The sequence below is a fragment of the Gossypium raimondii genome, chromosome 6, assembly GCF_025698545.1.
Source record: "Gossypium raimondii isolate GPD5lz chromosome 6, ASM2569854v1, whole genome shotgun sequence".
In the NCBI taxonomy this organism is placed as follows: Eukaryota; Viridiplantae; Streptophyta; class Magnoliopsida; order Malvales; family Malvaceae; genus Gossypium; species Gossypium raimondii.
Window position 1 is genome coordinate 23,548,101 of NC_068570.1, and position 19,260 is coordinate 23,567,360.

Here is a 19,260-nt window from a genome sequence, read left to right on the forward strand (position 1 = left end):
AGTGTTTGTGGCATGTTTTTTTAGGAGTAAGTTTTGCAGGTTTTTGTTATTTTTTTTCTATATAATATGAACAATACAACAAATTATAGTGTTTTTTCAATATATCTTTCTTTAATATTTTTTGTGTTTTCTATTGTTGCTAAAATACCAACAATTGGTATTAGAGGTTTTCTCTTAAGGGATCTATGAGTTGAGAGAAACACATAAGCTTTAGACATGAAAGTTGACACAACATTTTCTAATATTGTTCCACCAATTTTTGATGGTGGTAACTATCAAGCCTATTAAGACAACCAATGTTTTTAATATAGATGTTGTTGAGGATGTGCCTTAGACTTGCTTAATAATATGTCTATAGACCAGGTCTTTAGGGATTTAAGTTTTTGTTACATGATTTTAGGAATAAGTTAAGTGTTTGTGGCATGTTTTTTAGGAGTAAGTTTTGCAGGTTTTTGTTATTTTTTCTTCCTATATAATATGAACAATTCAGCAAATTATAGTGTTCTTTCAATATATATTTCTTTAATATTTTTTGTGTTTTATATTGTTGCTAAAATACCAACAATTGGTATTAGAGGTTTTCTCTTAAGGGATCTATGAGTTGAGAGAAACACATAAGCTTTAGACATGGAAGTTGACACAATGTTTTCTCATATTATTCCACTAATTTTTGATGGTGGTAACTGTCAAGCTTGGGTTGTTAGAATGACAGTCTATCTTGATGCAATGGATCTTTGGGAAGTAGTAGAAGAAGACTACGATGTTTTGTCTTTGCCAACAAATCCAACGATGAATCAATTGAAGACTCACAAAGAGAAGAAGACAAAGAAGTCCAAAGCTAGAACATGTCTTTTCTCTACTGTTTCAAGTAAAATATTTACAAGAATCATGAATTTGGGATCAATAAAAGAAATTTGGGACTGCCTCAAGAAAGGATATCAAGGCAATGAAAGAACAAAAAATATGCAAGTGCTCAATCTGATCAGAGAGTTTGAAATGATGAAAATGAGGGAGACAGAAACCATTAAAGACTATTTTGACAAGTTAGAGGGTATAGTAAACAAGGTAAGATTGTTGGGTAAGGATTTTTCCGATGATCGAATAGTGCAAAAAATTCTTGTCACTTTGTCTGAAAAATACGAGTCTAAAATTTCTTCATTAGAAGAATCTAAGGATTTGTCAAGTATATCCTTGACATAATTAGTGAATGCATTGCAGGCTCCAAAACAATGGAGAAAGATGAGACAAGAAGCATCAGTATAGGGTGCTTTTTGAGCAAAGTTTGAAAATTTAGAAGGCAAAACCAAAAAGATTAAAGATGAGACCAAAAATAACAACAACAACGAGACATATTCACCATGTCCACATTGTAAGAAGACAAATCACTTGCCAAAAAAATGTTGGTGGAGGCCTGATATTAAATGCATAAAATGTGGTAGTTTGAGCATATAGAGTGGGTCTGTAATTCTCAATAACATGAAGAGGCAAAAACATCTATTGAGCAACAAGATGAGTTGCTTTTTTGTGGCGACATATTTCTCCAATGATTATTGTTGATCGATAGCAGCTGCACAAATTTCTCCAATGACCGAACACTTTTCAAAGAACTTGATAAAACTATCATTTCCAAAATGAAAATTGGGAATGGTGAGTTTATTCTAGTTAAGGGAAAATGAATAGTGGTTATTAAAAGTTTAACAGGTTTGAAACATATAACTGATGTTCTATATGTGCCTAACATTGACCAAAATCTTCTAAGTGTGGGGCAGTTGATTGAAAATGGATTCAGGATCATATTTAAAGACAAATGGTGCTTAATCAAAGACTCAAAAGGTAGAAATGTATTCAAAGTAAAAATAGAAATGTATTCAAAGTAAAAATGAAAGCGAAAAGTTTTTCTCTAAATCTAATGGAGGAGAAGTCAACAATGAAGCAATTGCTAGAGACTCCTTAGTACTTTGATGACATCGATGATGTTCCAGTTCGTGACACAAGATCTTTTCCTGAAATTTATGAAAGGTGCAATGTTACTATATTTGAGTCTCCTAAGTTTAAAGAAGCTGAGAATGATGACAAGCGGATTGAAGCAATGAGAGAAAGCAACTCAAGGCATTCTAAGTCAAGGGATATGAGGAGATAGTCTACATGTTAAATAAGGCCTCATATGGTCTTCAACAAACTTCTAGGGCTTGGTACAACAAGATTGATGGATATCATTTGATAAAAGAACAAAAGATTGGTGAAATCAAGTATTTTTTCTGCAAGATTGAAGATCAAATTGCAGATATGTTAACCAAGGATCTTTCAAAAGTTAGATTTAAAGTTTTAAGAAATAAATTAGGCTTTTGCAATTACTAAGGAAAGGAGGAGTGTTGAGGATGTGCCTTAGACTTGCTTAATAATAGGTCTGTAGACCAAAACTCTAGGGTTTTAAATTTTTGTTACATGATTTTAGGAATAAGTTAAGTGTTTGTGGCATGTTTTTTAGGAGTAAGTTTTGCAGGTTTTTGTTATTTTTTTGGGTATATAATGTGAAAAATACAACGGATTATAGTGTGCTTCCAATATATCTTTCTTTCATATTTTCTATGTTTTATATTGTTGGTAAAATAGCAACAGATGTGGTTGCTATGTTGGCGAGTTAGGTGGAAGCACTAAGTAAAAAAAAAAAAAGATGCTTTGAGTTGTAGTAAATAGGTGAATCTGCTAATGCAATGCGATGTGGCTTGAACGGGGATGATCAATCTATAATGGTTGCCCTTCAAGTGTAACATGGAGCACGAGTAAGTCGAATTTACTAGTAATAATTCTAGACCTCAGAATAACTCTTACAACAACAATTATAATCCAGGATGGAGAAATCATCCAAAATTTTTTGGGGGTGCTCAAGAAAATCGAAGGTCACAACCCCCTCTGGGTTTTCAGCAACTTTATCAATAAGAAAAGAAGCCAAATTTGGAAGAGATATTAACTAAATTTATTTTAACGTCAGAAACTAGATTACAAAACACTGAAACGAATTTGAGAAATCAGTAGGCATATATCCAAGGCCTCGAGAATTAGATTATCTACCTTATTAACTTAGTTTCGGAGAGACAATAAGACAGTTTACCTAGTAACACTGAAAACAACCCAAAGGAGCAAGTCCATACAATCACTATACTAGGTGGAAAAGTGTTAGTCGAGCTTGAAAAGAAATTGAATCTAGATGTTGATGAGAAAAATGATGGGGTTGAGGAATGTAAGAAAGAGCATAAGTTGGTGGTTAGAGAATTCAAATCACCAATTCCATATCCGACAAAGTTGAAGAAATACCACATCAATAAACAATATGGTAAATTTCTTTAACTTTTGAAAAAAATTGCATATTAACTTACCTTTTGTTGAAAACGTTTTGCAGATGCCCAAGTATACAAAATTTTTAAAGGAGTTGTTAACAAGTAAAAGAAAGTTAGATGAGCTATCCAATGTGGAGCTCAATAAGGAGTTTTTGACCATTTTCCAAAACTGATTACCTACCAAGCTTAAAGATCCAGGGACTTTTACTATCCGTTGTTTTATTGGTAGCTTAAATGTTGAAAAAGCTTTAGCTAATTTGAGTGTTTGTATAAATCTAATTTCTTATAAAATGTTCAAACAACTTGATTTCGGGGAGCCAAAACCCACTAGGATGAGTATTAAATTACCTGGTAGATCAATTAAGTATCTTAGGGGTAGTATTGAGGATGTACTTGTTAAAGTAGATAAATTCATCTTCCTCGTTGATTTCGTTATATTGGGCATGAATGAGGATGTTGAGATACCTATGATTTTAGGCTGGCCCTTTTTAGCCACTGCTAGAAGTATTATTGATGTGGGTAATGGTGAACTTGTGCTTAAGGTAGGTGATGAAGAGATTACTTTTCAAGCACGTGATGTTGTGAGAGTTTCTAGTGAGCGAGATGATACTTGTCATTCTGTTGATGTTAGTAATCATGCAACTCAACATTATTTACATGAAATCACTCACGAATATGTGTTAAAATCGTATCATTTTCAAGGTGATAGAAATTAAGGGACAAGTGAAGAGAGAATGGTGCAGTTCGATGAATTAGATGAGTGACGAACAAGGGTTGATAAGAACCTGAGAACGTTTAAAGAAGTAACAAAACAATGTCATGACATGCATGTAAAGAAGACGAACCAATTCAAAGTTGGAGACAAAGTATTGCTGGACTCTTTAGATCCATGAATGTACCCTAAAGAGCTGAAATCGAGATGGTCGAATCCATTTGTAGTACGAAACATATTCCTATACGAAATTAATGAGGTAACACACCCTGATTACGACACATTCAAGGTAAATTATCATTGATTCAAACTTTATCTTAGTGGTGGTATTGATAACGAGAGAAATGAGCTTCGACTCCAAAATCTGAATTAATCATGAGCTTGAAAAGGGAAGTCGAGCTTAGACTTTAAATATGCGCTTCTCTAGAGGCAACCCAAGTATTTTTTTAATTTTTAATTTTAATTTAATTATGTTGTATGCTTAGTAAATTTATTTTTTATTACTTAATTTTTTTAAAAAAATTTAAAAAATAAAAAATTAAAAAAATTAATTAAAAAAATAAAAAATGGTTCACGCGATTTGGGGTAAACCACACAGCCTAGTGAAACGGTCGTGTGACCCACACACCCTTTGACACGACTATGTGGTGCACATGGCCTAGACACACGGGCATGTCCTAGTCCGTGTGAACACTAGAGCAAATTTAAAAGTTTTTAATGGGCCACACAGCCTCAAAGAGATACATGGCCTAGCCACACGGCTATGTGGCCTGCATGGTCTAGCATATGGCAGTGTACCTTTTTAAAGCTAGTTTTTTTTTTAATTTTTTCTTTTGTTTCCTTCCTACCTTATTTCACTAATCGCAAACCCTAATCGCTGCTTTATCTTCGTCGTCGTTATGCACTCAGAAGTCCCCCGAAACATCTTTATTTTTATTGTTATTTGTTTTTTATTTTATTTTCTAGATTTATATGTTTTATTTTATTTTATTTTATTATGCACTTTCTTGATTTTTTTTTGACTTTTTTTTTTACATTTTTTGTCACCTCTTTATCTTATTTTATTCTTGTCTATCTTCTTACTAGTGTGCTCGAAATCATGTACTTAATTTAGGATCTCTTACGATTCTAGATTTCTCTATTCCGGCTCAGTCATTTAAATTTAGGGCAGTTTCAATTCTCTTCCTCCTTTATGATATTTTGCTTATTGTGATTATAATTGTCTATACATTGAGGGTAATGTACATCTTAAGTGTGGGGAGATTTTATATGTTTATGCGATATAGTCCCTGAGTTATTTTTTTTATGTTTAAGTAGATTTCTCAGACCTAATATTAAAGTCAATTTTTTTAATTTTGAGTTTTTATTGGTTATGTTTGGGATTAATTTGTGGATTTTTATGCATTGTGTGGTTTATACCTTAAGACACAAGAGAGTCAAGCATGATAAGTTGTTTTTCAGAAATTATTATTTTAGGTTGTCTCTTTGAATTGAAACACTATTTTGAAATTTTAAAATTGCAAGTTTGACATCAAAACAATAACTTTTTGTGAGATTTTGAGCCTATATAGCATATATATTTTATTTCGTGCTAATTTTTGGTTGTGAGTATGTCAACTTGATTTGTTATTCTAGAACTTGCTTCAAGTATACATGTCGAGACCACATTATTGATTTGATTTATTGAGATGAAAGAGACACTTATGATTTAACCCGGTTAACCTTTAAATAGCTTACCTGTTGAATTAGCCCCTAGTAAATCCCGTTGATCCTAACACATTTTTTTTACTTATCACTCAATCATGTTAACCCGAAAATCACACAATTTTGTAAATCACTCTTTTTATTAACACCCTTTTTGTTGATATTCGATTTGATTAGTTTCTTGACTGTATTTTATCATTTGCATTGCTGATTTTTTTCTTTGTTCTCAAAAAACAAAAAGATATAAAAAAAGAAAAAAATTGAAAAAACAAAATGAAAAAAAATTGATTAAGCTTGAATCATTAGTCTCATCTTTTGTATAAAAGCTCATATTCACTTTTTTTTATTTCTTGTTGATGTAAATTCTTTTAATTCAACAATTGATTTTTTTATGGTTTGGTAACTTATCAACTCGATTCTCGATTGTAACCAACTCTTTTGACCTGTTTTGTACCCTTAACCTAAGCCTAGTTACAACTTCATAAACTCCTATTGATTAGTGTGTCATCTCATTTTATAGTGGTGGAGATTTGATTTTCAAGCAAGACTATGGTAATAACATTTCTTGTTCGATTGTTGAGTGCACATTACTTGAACCTTAAACACTTTAAGTGCTTGAGTGAACCTTCGTGAGAGTGTTAATTCTTGTTATTTTTCAATTTCAGGTAATTATTGAGATAGGAGAGATGCTTAAAGTTTTTATGCTTTAAAAATATTTGCTTGGATTCTTTGGCGTCATTTTAGTTTAAATTCCCAATTCATGATTTTCTGTAAATTATCCTAAGACATTGTTGATGAAAACAGTAAATTAAGGGAAGTTAACTTGAATGTGGGTTGAGAATTTTTCTTAAGGACAAGTAAAAGTTTAAGTGTGGGGATATTTGATAAGTGCTAAAAGTAACATATTTTAGTCTCATTCTTAATTCATTTTTGGATGATTATTCAGTGTTAATTGTGAATTTTATACTCCTAGTCCTTTAAATTCATGTTTTAATGCTTAACAGAGCACTTGGGAGTAAAAGGAGTAAAAAAATGAGTGAAAATTGGAGCGTTAGAGCAAGTTACAGGAGCCTTATGGGTTAAACCACTCCACATGGCCAGATGAAATCTAGGCGGAATTTTTCCTAGGTATTGTTTCTCTTCTTGGTTGTTAATAAATTATTTTCCTGATTTATTCTTTATCGTGTCTGTTAGTTGATGAATTTAGTTAATTTTAGTTTATAATCAATGACTCGAATTATTCGATTAAATAATAGAAAGACGATAATTACTAGTACTTTTAGTTTTCGTGGGAACAATATCTTTGCTCATTGTAGCTATAATATTACTTGATATGTGCACTTGCCTTATTCAGAATTTTTAGTTAGTTCCGTGGACATCAAAAAAAGAAAGACTTAAGTAGAAAAATAATAAAATGGTGATGTTATGTGAATTAATTATGAAGTAAATTTACAAGCCAAGTTGTATTGTGAAGAAAATAACCAAATTGTGAGAATTGAAAAGTTATAGTATATTTCTTGATTGAATAAATGCTATGATTCAATAAAAATGAATCCCATGTAGATGACATTAGAACTATTAGGATACAGATGGCATGCCATAAAGGAAGTTTAGCATGCTTACTGTTCAATTAAGCACTACAGTGCTCATTGCTACGCGAATGCACCTCGGTGCACCTTTGTATCTGTTCCATATATCCTAAGTGTTCAGCTTAGTCTACATTGGGCTACTATATGAAATACGAGTTAAGATATTGAAAAAAAATGTCATGGTAAGTCGCAATAAGTTTTGCAAGAATTAAATTTTGATCATTAGGGGTCAAGTTTGAAATGAAGTAAGTTTATGTTTATTAAGAATATATTAGTTGTTATTAAATAAAAGATTTAAATTCTTAATGTACTTATTAAGCCTTCACTGGCTTAATGCTTTTATTTTCAACGCATAGGTAGAAATTAATCAAACAATCTAGAACAAAGATTGGAAGCTGCTCATCTCATCATATCACCAAGTTTGGAGAGGAGTATGATACTAAATTTTGGTATAATTTGGCATGTAAATAGGTATTTTGGCACGTAATATAGATATAAAGTGCAACTCCCTAAACCCGACCCAATTCACCGGGTCTGAATTCAAGTGTTACTACACAAAACTTATTCATTAACAAAAAAATAGTTTACAAATTTTTAAATTTATTTACACATGTTTTTTGGCATTTTAATTAAAAACTTATTACAAGAAAATAAGGGAAGTGTTTACAATATATTTGGTTACATCAATCTTGATACAAATCTTTACAAGTTAGAAGTTTGTTTAAGACAGATTCTAAAGGCGTATTCTTAAACTACGCCACAACTCGACTTTATGCATAATAACCTATCCTGCCAGTGAGCTCATTGTAACATTACCTTGATGGATACTTTGCACTATTGTATAAACTTTTGAGTGCCAATTATTCTGCATCATTTATTTCGATGGATGCCACCATAGAGTACCATTCTCTGAACTCCAACTATCCTGCTCTTGTCATACTCCATCTTCCTTATCTATTTAATTGAGGAATCCTTCCAAACGTTTCATAAATCTCTTGTCCCATAATAATTTCTTAACAGTTCATACCCTAAAAAACCACTTCCAATAATCCTTGCCTTAACTAATACTCTTATCTACAATAGTTGTTCACTGACATTTATCACAGGTATATATATCTGTTTTGCAAATATTTACACAAAATATAATACTATCAATTTATATTCAGACATACCTTAATTCAACACCACACACATCCATACTTATAAATTACTACATAGACAATTCTGATGAATTCCATATCATTTTATATCAGAATATCATAATTTAAGATAATATTAACTCAGATTCGGAATTGTTTTGGAAGAAGATACAATACCCCTCACTTTCCATATTCACAGGCCATCATAGCAAATACCCTTCTTAACATATAGATACACATATCTTTTTCGTGGAAACCCTTAAGATTTATTCATTCTTAACCTAGAACATATCTATGACTCGTCTTAGCCTTACTTAATACAAAACTAAGAAAATTTCATCATATCTTATAATAAAGACAAATATTCAGATCCATATCTTACAATAAAGACAAATATTCAGATCCATATCTTACCAGACATTCTTGACAATTCATGCCATATAGGCCTAACAGAACACGCCATAGAGGAAATCATGTAAGGTACACCACCAAAACGATCCTATCAGAGTATGCCACAAAGACAATCCAATCAGAATTCACCACAAAGGCTATCTATACAGAGTATGCCACAAAGGATGGCAGGATGGCACATAAACATTCTGAAACTGCCGTGTTTGCGATATGTATTTTCCTAAACTCACATGGAGTGAGGTTTGCCCATCATCGCCCTAGGACATGCAGAGAACCCCATTAGATAAAATGTCTGCGGTGACTTGACTCACTTTACAAACCCTACGTACTAGACACATCCCAGACCCACGATTTCATAATACTTTTCATACATCCCATAGAACTTATTTTCAAGTAGACTAACTTATCTCTTAGTTTAATCATATCCTTATTCCTATAATTGTATAAGTAACATATTCATACTATACTATCTATGATTTCCAGTTTCTAGTTCGATCACTTTCATATAAATATACTTCAGTATGAAAACTATACATGCAAGAGTCAGAGTAGAGACTCGCCTGATTCTCACTTACTGCAGTTTAAAACTCAGATCTAGATATCCATCTCGAACCAGCAACAACCACTGCTTAGAAACATAATTTCACTATTACTACTCTTGTACATACAAATTACTTATCATCTCAATTGCTGACAATCTCATGCAGAAACCTTATACTTACAGTCTTACTGTTCAATCACCACATACAAATTTACTCATTCAGAATTTAACATGTACAGCTGAAATACTCACCTTGATGCGAAGTAACCACTGATCATGAAAGAACCATAGCTTCTAGATCATGGATGTAAGATACATTCAGGCTTAAGGAAGGTATCAGTAAATACCACTTAAGGAAGCGGAAGAAAAGGAAGAACCCTTTCAGAACTCATCTCTTACATATAAATAAGAATCAACTTAGTGGAATTTAACAAGTTTTATACATTTCAAGACTTGCCTTCTTAATAGCTTACAGTTTCCGAGAGGTATATTAATAAATGCCTTACAATCACAATTATCTAGCTTGGCTATTTAGTTGATTTATAACCACATTACTTAAAATCTAGCTAGCATAGTATTCCATACAAACCAAACATACAATACTTTTGGTGAAAACTCCTTTTATACTTACCCTTAATCTCTTAACACGAACTACTCCTTAATACATGAAATAATATCAAAAAATTAAATTCTTACTTACTTTTGTGGCGGTTACTATACGCCCACGTGTATACGCCAAAACAATCTTTTGGGTGGATACCAGTACACTAGATAGACTATTTACGGCTACACACTGAAACTTTGGATCCACTAGATTTGGGGTGTTCCTTAAAGGACTAATATATAAACTTGAGCTATTTTTTGAATTTAATTCAAAACTATAACATGTTTGCGTTGGGTTTGAATTGTTGATGTTATAATTGATTTATATGCTTGCAATTGTGGACTGGTTTGAATATGTTAAAGAAATTGGTGTGCAGAGACTTAAATGTATAAAGTTTGGAAGTGAGCAATTACCCTACATCCCAAATGACAAAAACCTAATTTGGTATCGATACCACTGCCAAAGTACTGATACTTAATGACAAGTATCTATACTTACACTTTTGTATAAATACTAATGAATTTAATTCGATTTTCTAAAACTTTAAAGCTCAAAACAATATTGATACTTGACAGGAGTATCGATACCTACAACAATGGTATCGATACTTGTTGCCTAGTATCGATACTTGGCCCCTGTTTTTCATACGTAAGTTATTTTAGTTGCATGAATGCTCGAAAGATTCATGCAGGCTCATCCCATTATGTAGCACCAATACAATTATGATAGTTAAATAAAAATAATAAGTACATAATATTTTGTCTATTGTTAGGACATAATGGTCTTTTACTCTAACAATCATTGTGGCATTCCTATACCTAATCCGATTGTCAAGTTGGGTATAAGGGTGTTACATTATCTCTTTTATTTATATAAATAAAATAATAAATATGTAATTATATAATAAAATATATTTTATATAATTAATTTATGTTAAAAATATTTTTAATTAATAACTTCTTTATTTATATATATAAATTAGTAAATATGTAATTTTATAATGAAATTATATTTTTATATTTATCATTGTGTTAAATATATTTTATTATTAACTAATTTGTTTGATATATTTTTATTTATATATAATTTTATATATTAAATATTTATTTTCTCCACTACATTGTGGGTATGGTAAATTCTAATATTATAAAATTAAAATTAATTTTTATTATATATAAATAAAGGAGTTATTAATTAAAATACTTTTAACATAATGATATATATAATATATATTTTTATTATATAATTATATAATTATTATTTTATTTATATAAATGAAAGATTTATTAATTAAAAAGATGAATTAAAAAAATTGAGAACAATATATTTATTAATTATTAGTTGAAATTAAAAAAGTTTAAAATAACATGAAATAAAAATACAAATGTGAGTAGGAGAGGAATCGAACCCAAGACTCAATGGCAAAATCACTAACATTTAATCATTTAACCAAAAACACTAATATTCTAAGCTATTAAAAAATGCGTTTTCAAAAACTTCAATTATGCATTTATCTCTCTAAAATCGACCTAAATCCTTAAATATTTTTTAAAACAACATTTTCTTCAAATTTACCCAAAATATATCTATATCTTAAAATTTTCCATCAAAACAAAAAATAAATGAGTGATCATATTTTAAACAATCTTTTTTTTATGTAAAAAGATCAAAGAAGAAAATCATCCATTTCTAATGGGTATAGTGATTTATTTTTCCTTTCAACTTTATAAAAAAAGTTATTTTAGCTTTTATTTAATTTTCCGCTTTTTAACCCTTATACTAGCATTTTTGTCAAATCACCCCAAAAGAATGGAAAAATTAATGTTTTTAACTTTGCTAATGTGGCATACAAGTGGATTGTCACGTAGATGTGTCAACATTTAATTGATTTTTTCAAAAATTTTAAAATTAAAAAAATATAAGAATTAGCATGAGCAAAGTTAACAAACGTTAACTTTTCTATCCATTTTGGGGTTATTTGACAAAAAATGCAAATTCAAGGGTTAAAAGAGGTGAAAAATTAAATGGAAGGCTAAAATGATTTTTTTATAAAGTTGGAGGGCCAAAAAAATCATTATGCCTTTCCAATACCATAAATGGTAAATCCTCTCTTTAGTCCTTTTGATTTTTTTCCTTCCGATAGAAGGTTGATTAATTATTTTTTGGGATAAATATCAAAACTACATAAACTTTAATTTTATATAATTTTATATATAGAGTTTTGATTTGATTCAATTTTCATAAATCATTGACACCATGATCACTATAACACTATTTTCCGTTTATATGTTGCATACTCAAATAAATATATTTATTCAATATAAAATTAAATTAATGTATTTATTTATTTAAATTTGTATAATTAAATTAAAATTAAAGTTTCATAATAATCCTTTCCTTTTTGCTTTTTATTTTTATTACTAAAACTGAATTACAAAGAAGCTAGGGCAGTTAACTAATTGTAACTTGTAAGGAAGAAAAATTATAAAAAAGTTTAAATATTAAAAAATAAGAAGATTGAACCTTAGTTCGATTGACATCGATTTTATTATCAATATAAAAAGACGTGAGTTTGAACGTACTAAAACGTGTTTATCTTTTTATTTAAAGGTTAGAGAGATTATGAATAATTAAAAAATAATATTAAATCATAATGTTTAGGCTCCATGAATTTAGGATCTTGCGATCATCTAAAAGATTCTTTTGTCATGAATAAACAAAAGAGCTATGACCAATCCTTGTTGCTTTCCCGGAAAACCTGCCCTTGTCAAATGGCAACACTGTAGCAGGTAACATGCCTATATATGACCTAAAATTGAAATAATTTATTTTAAATATATATATTTTTAACTTTTAATTTGGTCAATAATTTAATAATTGCAAATGGAAACACTACTTCAAGTAATGGGTTTAGTCTTAAACCAAACTTTATACGATTAAATTATTAAATTTATTAATATAAACAAAAATTTTCTTGTATACAATACCTTTATTATATAAATTGAGAATACTAGTATTATTAATATGAGTAAAGTTAGAATACAAATGCGATGGTTAGTGTAGGTATGAACAGAGGATGTCCAATAAACCCCAACTCAAACCCTAGTTTAGTAGTGAACTTGGTGAGTTGAACCAGAGAGGGATAGATGACAATGATTGCATAACAAATCTTCTAGCATTTGTGCTACATTCCAACCACCATGTGCCATCTATCTCATACTCTAACGTGCTGCAACCTCATTTGTCCATGTCTCACATTACATTCTCATGTGCCTCAATCTTAGACTTGTATATATAAAAGAATAAATCACCTGTTCGGTTCTGTCTGTAATTTGGGTTATAGAATATAATGATTCCTGACTTTATCACAATAATCATTAGGAAATGAGACTTTATAGTTACATCAATACGAGTTAAGTTTAATAAAAAACTTAAACAAGGACGTTATTAAGTTTGATCTACATTTTTAGATTTATGTATTTTAGGATATTTAGAATATTAAAAATATTTGATGCAAAATTAGGGCTGGTTCTTAAACTTGACAGAAAACACTTAATAAATTAATTTCTTTCTCTTAACCTTTTCCCTTAATTACATAAACCTTAAATGATGTATGTGTAATCCTAATAAGTAGATGAAGAATCAATTTATAATGATCAAATTTTAATCCAGTATGTTCATCAAATAACTGATCAGTAAATGGATAGAATTTAACTTCTATTCAAAATAAAACTCTTATCTCTTTTAAACTGAGCCACATTATTTTAGACTACATAATTGAACTAAAATCTTACACTTACTATATCAAATTAGAAGAAATTAAAGTTAAGAATAAACCCAGATTTTAGTCCCTAGGAAACAATGTTATAAAGTATACAAAAAACAATAAATCTTTCAGCCATTGCAATACACTTGAAACTTTGAAGATGCAATTTTGTCTTAATTAACATCTTTCCTCTGTGCATCCAAAAGAATCCTAAACACACACTCCATGGCTAGCATCTATTATATGCATCTATGTATGCAAAATCCAGTCTTATATCACTGTTTTAATCACAGTGTACGTATTTACAAATTATGTGTAGGGTAGGCTGTGGGTAGAACTTGCATTTTACATCCTTCATCATCAATTTTAACATTGCTACAATGGTTGAAACTGTCACCTTGCCATGTCCAAACTATGTCTTTCAATGCGGGCCTAATTTCTTCCTCGCAAAACTTGGCATACTCTAAGGTATCCCCGGCCGACTTGGAGAATTCAACCACTGCAACCTCCGGTGCCACCTCGAACACCTCCGCCGTCACCGAAAGTCTCCCTTTCCTTCCCTCAGACGGTCCTTGTAATCTCAACTTGAAGTCCTTTACTTTCCTCACCTTAAAGTTCAACCCCTTGGCAACACCTTGGATTTTAGCTATGATATCACTAGCTGAACACCTAGACGTGAACATAGTCCCGGATTTCCTCTCCTTCTCGAACAAACTCGACAAATTGAATCCTGACGACATGGACGAAATGAACTCGAACGCGTTGAAGAATTTCGGAGACGGTAGCTTGTCATCCTCTACGTGATCCAGCACCGGTTCTTCGATCGAAAATGAGAGAGGATGTTTGAACCCTTTTAGAAACCAAGGAACACGCATTATATCCGGGATCGTGATCCTCTGTTCGGGGTCAGCCACTAAATGTTTCGAGATCAAACGCTTGGATTCGGTCGAAAACCATGGTGGAAACTGAAATTCAGCTTTGAAAACTTTCTTATACATGTTCATAACATTCTCTTCTTGAAATGGCAAAAAACCAGCGAGAAGAACATACAAGATAACCCCACAAGACCAGATATCAGCTTTGGGTCCATCATAGCCTCTTTTTTTCAGTACCTCTGGGGCAACATAAGCTGGCGTGCCACACTGCGTATGGAGGAGCCCATCATTGCGGACCTGCTCGGGCAAAGCCGATAACCCAAAATCAGAGACCTTAAGGTCTTCGTTTTCGTCTAAAAGGAGGTTCTCAGGCTTCAAATCACGGTGCGAGACGCCTCTGCTATGGCAGAAATCAACGGCGCTTATCAGCTGTTGAAAGTACTTACGAGCAACATTTTCTTTGAGCTTGCCTTTGTACACTTTGGCAAACAGTTCGCCCCCACGGACGTGCTCCATAACGAAGAAGATCTTGGTCTTGGTCGCCATTACTTCTTTGAGCTCCACAATGTTTGGGTGACGAACAAGGCGCAGCACCGAGATTTCCCTCTTGATTTGCTCCATCATGCCTTGTTTCTTCACCTGGTCTTTACTGACGACTTTAATGGCCACGTTTTCGCCGGTTGTCAAGTCTTTGCAATGGTAAACCTTGGCGAAAGTGCCTTTCCCTAACAGTCTCCCCATCTCGTATTTCCCAAACAAAATATGGGTTTCCTCCATGGCAATGAAAAAAGGAGATGTTTTTGGCAGTGGTGTGGTGCTAGCTACTGAAATCTGTTTTGTGGGTTATGTAAGGGAATCCAGGAAAGGATAGCGGAAATGTTGATATTGAAGGGTTCCATTAGATGAGATGATTACTGAGAGAAGAAGCCATTGAAGAGTAGTGGGTATTAGTATTATGAGACGCAAGCAAAAAATGAAAATATCACGAAAATGCTCCCATAATGATGATTGGAATAAATAGAAAGACGCGTTTTTCAAATAATCAGCTTTTACGTTTCCTGTATCTTTTCTTTTGGGTGACACTAACCCTTCTTTTCATAACAATATCATATATTCAATTTCTGTATTTTTAATTAAAATTGTAATCTACTTAAACTTATTTTTTTATTAAGTTAGATTTAAATAAAATAAAAATAAAAATAAATGTTATATTTAGTCATATTATCATAATGTCTCCCCAATTTGCTATACTTATACAACTAAACACAAAATACTTCACTAATTAAATTCTTGAAAATACTAAAATTTATCACATCTTTTTCTTCAAATACAAATTTAAGCTTAAACAATAATTTCAAATATATAAAATAGATATTCAGTTTGAATATCAATATATTTTTATAAGAAATATCAATATTTTTATTCTTATCCAGTAACAAATTCAAATATCTAAATATTTAAACTAAAATTAAAATGAATTTAAGTAATTTATATTATGTGATTGATATTCGTTCACTAAAATCAACATTGAACAACAAATCTAGTATTCAAATCCTTAAAATAATAGATCAAATGATGTTGAATATTTAAATTTTATTATACATTTAATGATGGTATGTATTTATATAAATAAAAGCATATATTGTCTTGTTTTAGTTAAAATTATTGTTATAGTCTCTCTAGTATGCTTAAATTTGAGATTTAATTTCTATATTTTAATTTCACATAATTTGATCACTCTACTTTTATAATATTATTGGTTAGTCGACTAATTAACACCCTTAGTATTATAGTTAAAATGCTTACATAAACTTTTTAACATACACAAATTCAAACCTCATCATGTTAATTATATTTCGTGTGTATTAAGAAAATTTCAAATTAGCATTTTAACCAGAATAGTTACTAATATAAATTATTTACAACACCTAATGACATTATAAAAGTAAGAAAATCAAATTATGTTAATTAAAGTGTAAGAACTAAATAATAAATTTGAATATAATGGAGGCACCAAAACTGAAAATCAAGTATTACCTTATAATGACAAATAATTTGAACTAAATAATTAAATTACAAAAGTAAGAGAATACAACTATTTGAATAAATGTGCAATGACTCAATCTAAAATTTGAATATAATAGAGGCCTCGACATTGAGAATAGATCATTACTTATAAAGACAAAAAGACAGTTGTCGCTGCCTCCTCTCTTGGAAAGAATTTTTATATAAGGTAGAGATTACAAATTCTCAATAATCAATATTGACAGTGCTTAATTAGCATAAGAGAGCAAATTAATCTATTCATTATTCTTTTTTTTTATCTAAAGTATGCAAATGAGACTAGTTGAAATGGTACAAGTGAAGCTCTAGACTTTGAGCTTCTGTGTTCAAGCTCTCCAGTAAACTATGTTTGGATGGGTTAATTTGAGTTAAATTATTTTTTAAGTTGATTATTCAATTTTCTTTTCAAACAAAATTTCATTCATTTTAGAAAAGCCAGTTAACATCATATTATCATCGTCACCATCACATGAGGAGGGGGAGGGAGAGCCAAAATCTAGCACTTGTTCCCTACAATTGGCTTGATCAGAAAGCAAGCATCTTGGGGTGGCCACACCTAACATGAAACCCAAAACGAGATGCCAATATTTCCATGACATTGGAGAGAAATCTATGATGGATGAGTTGAGGGCAAAACATCATGTAACAACCCGATTTTAGGCCTAGTCGGAACAATAGTTTCGGGACCACAAATCTGACGAGGGAAAATATAATTATTATTATATTTTTATGGTATACAATTTCACGAAAAAATTTCGTGAAAATTTCGACGTTTGGGCACTCAATTTAGCAAAAAGTACTAAATTGTAAAAAGTGCAAAAGTTGAGTTCTACATGTTAGAAGTGTCCAATTGCTATGAAATTTTAAATTGGAGGTCCTTAAATGGTAATTAGACCATTGGTTAAATTGTGGAAAAAAATGGACATGAGATAAGTGAAATAGTAAATTTTTAAGTTAGGGGCATTTTGGTAATTTGGTAATTAAAAAGTATTAAAAAGACAAAATAGGCCAAAAATCATCATCTTCAACCTCATGGCCGAAATTAGTAAGGGGGAAGCCATGGTTAGGGTTTTCAAGCTTCCAAGCTCGATTATCAAGAAAGACGAGAAGTCAACCTTAATCGGGGTAAAGAGAAGATTGGGGATTAAATTCCAAAATCTTTACATTTTGTATCGAGGTAAGTTGTATGTAATTAATACATTGTTATAATTATTTTTGTTATATTTCGTGACAATATATGCTAAAGGGTTGGATATGAAATAGTTATATTAAAGTTAGAAATTTGAAATTGATAGTTGATTTGTTTAAAATTAGCTTGGTTTATGGATATACCAACTGCAAGTAATGGTTGAAGTGATTTAAATCGAATTATTAAATTGGTTATGGATTTGGGTGGAAAGATTGATATTATAATGTGCTATGGAGAAATTGTAAATTATTGGAAAGTAAGAATCTTTGTGGAATTGTCGGAATGGTAAAGATTTGAAAAAGGTATTGATGAACACGTGTGTAGTACTGTGTGAAGGCTACTACGTGAATCGATAAATGATGGTCACATGTGTAGTACTAAATGAAGGCTACAATGTGTACCGAGAAGCTTTGGTCACGTGTGTAGTACTGTGTGAAGGCTACTATGTGAATCGATAAATGATGATCACATGTGTAGTACTAAGTGAAGGCTACTATGTGTACCGAAAAGCTTTGGTCACGTGTGTAGTACTATATGAAGGCTACTACGTGAACAGTAAAACTTGATCACGTGTGTAGTACTATGTGAAGGTTACTACGTGTATCAAATGATAAAAGTAACATGGGTAATACTGTGTGAAAAACCCAAATATTTGTTGTTATACCCACATGTTCAATGAGATATGAGTATGTGATTGGAACGTGATAAGTTGCGAAAGAGTGACTGAAGTGATGAAGTCTTGTATTGTGTTATAAAATAAATGGTTATAGTGCTATGTGAATGAGGGATGTGTGGAATTGAATTGAATATTGACTTGAAAATGGCAAAGTGAAATTTGAATTGAATAGTGATTGAAAGTGAAAAAGTGAAATTATGAAAAAGTAGAATTAGCAACAAAACAGTTTTGGACAGCAGCAATCATGTGACTTTGAAAAATCACCAAAAATGGTGGAAATAGATTTAGAGAGTGAATAAGATATGAAATGAAAGCTTAGTGAGTCTATTTTTACATAAAAGAAACAGAGAAAGCAAAAGAGTTATATATTTTGAGATATTTGAATTTTAGTGAGACAGAGATGGATTGATTTCAGAATCCCCTATTCTGATTTTGAAAAATCATTAAAAATTGTAAAAAAAATAATTATGAATTATAATTTATATGCTTAGAATCCTTAATGAGTATATTTTCAAGAGAAACAAACGAGAACACCATTTGAATTCTGTACAATTAGATAATTCATTTTTAGTGAATAGTGGTCAGAACTGTCAGACTGCGTAACAGGGTAAACTTTAAACAATAAACCGTACTATTTGGCTAGACAAAAAAT

The 19,260-nt window shown here is 31.0% G+C and overlaps 1 protein-coding gene across 1 annotated transcript; it reads right to left on the reverse strand.

Annotated features, from left to right (window-relative positions):
- Positions 1 to 13,880: 13,880 nt before the first annotated feature.
- LOC105774163 (CBL-interacting serine/threonine-protein kinase 25) lies at positions 13,881 to 15,677 on the reverse strand. Its single transcript, XM_012596542.2, has one exon. It carries the CDS (start codon positions 15,454 to 15,456, stop codon positions 14,107 to 14,109), a length of 1,350 nt encoding a protein of 449 aa, XP_012451996.1. The 5' UTR covers positions 15,457 to 15,677; the 3' UTR covers positions 13,881 to 14,106.
- Positions 15,678 to 19,260: the final 3,583 nt, after the last annotated feature.

Bases quoted from the DNA above. Each gene is read 5' to 3' on its own strand.
- LOC105774163 (XM_012596542.2), bottom strand. From the start codon at position 15,456: ATGGAGGAAACCCATATTTTGTTTGGGAAATACGAGATGGGGAGACTG.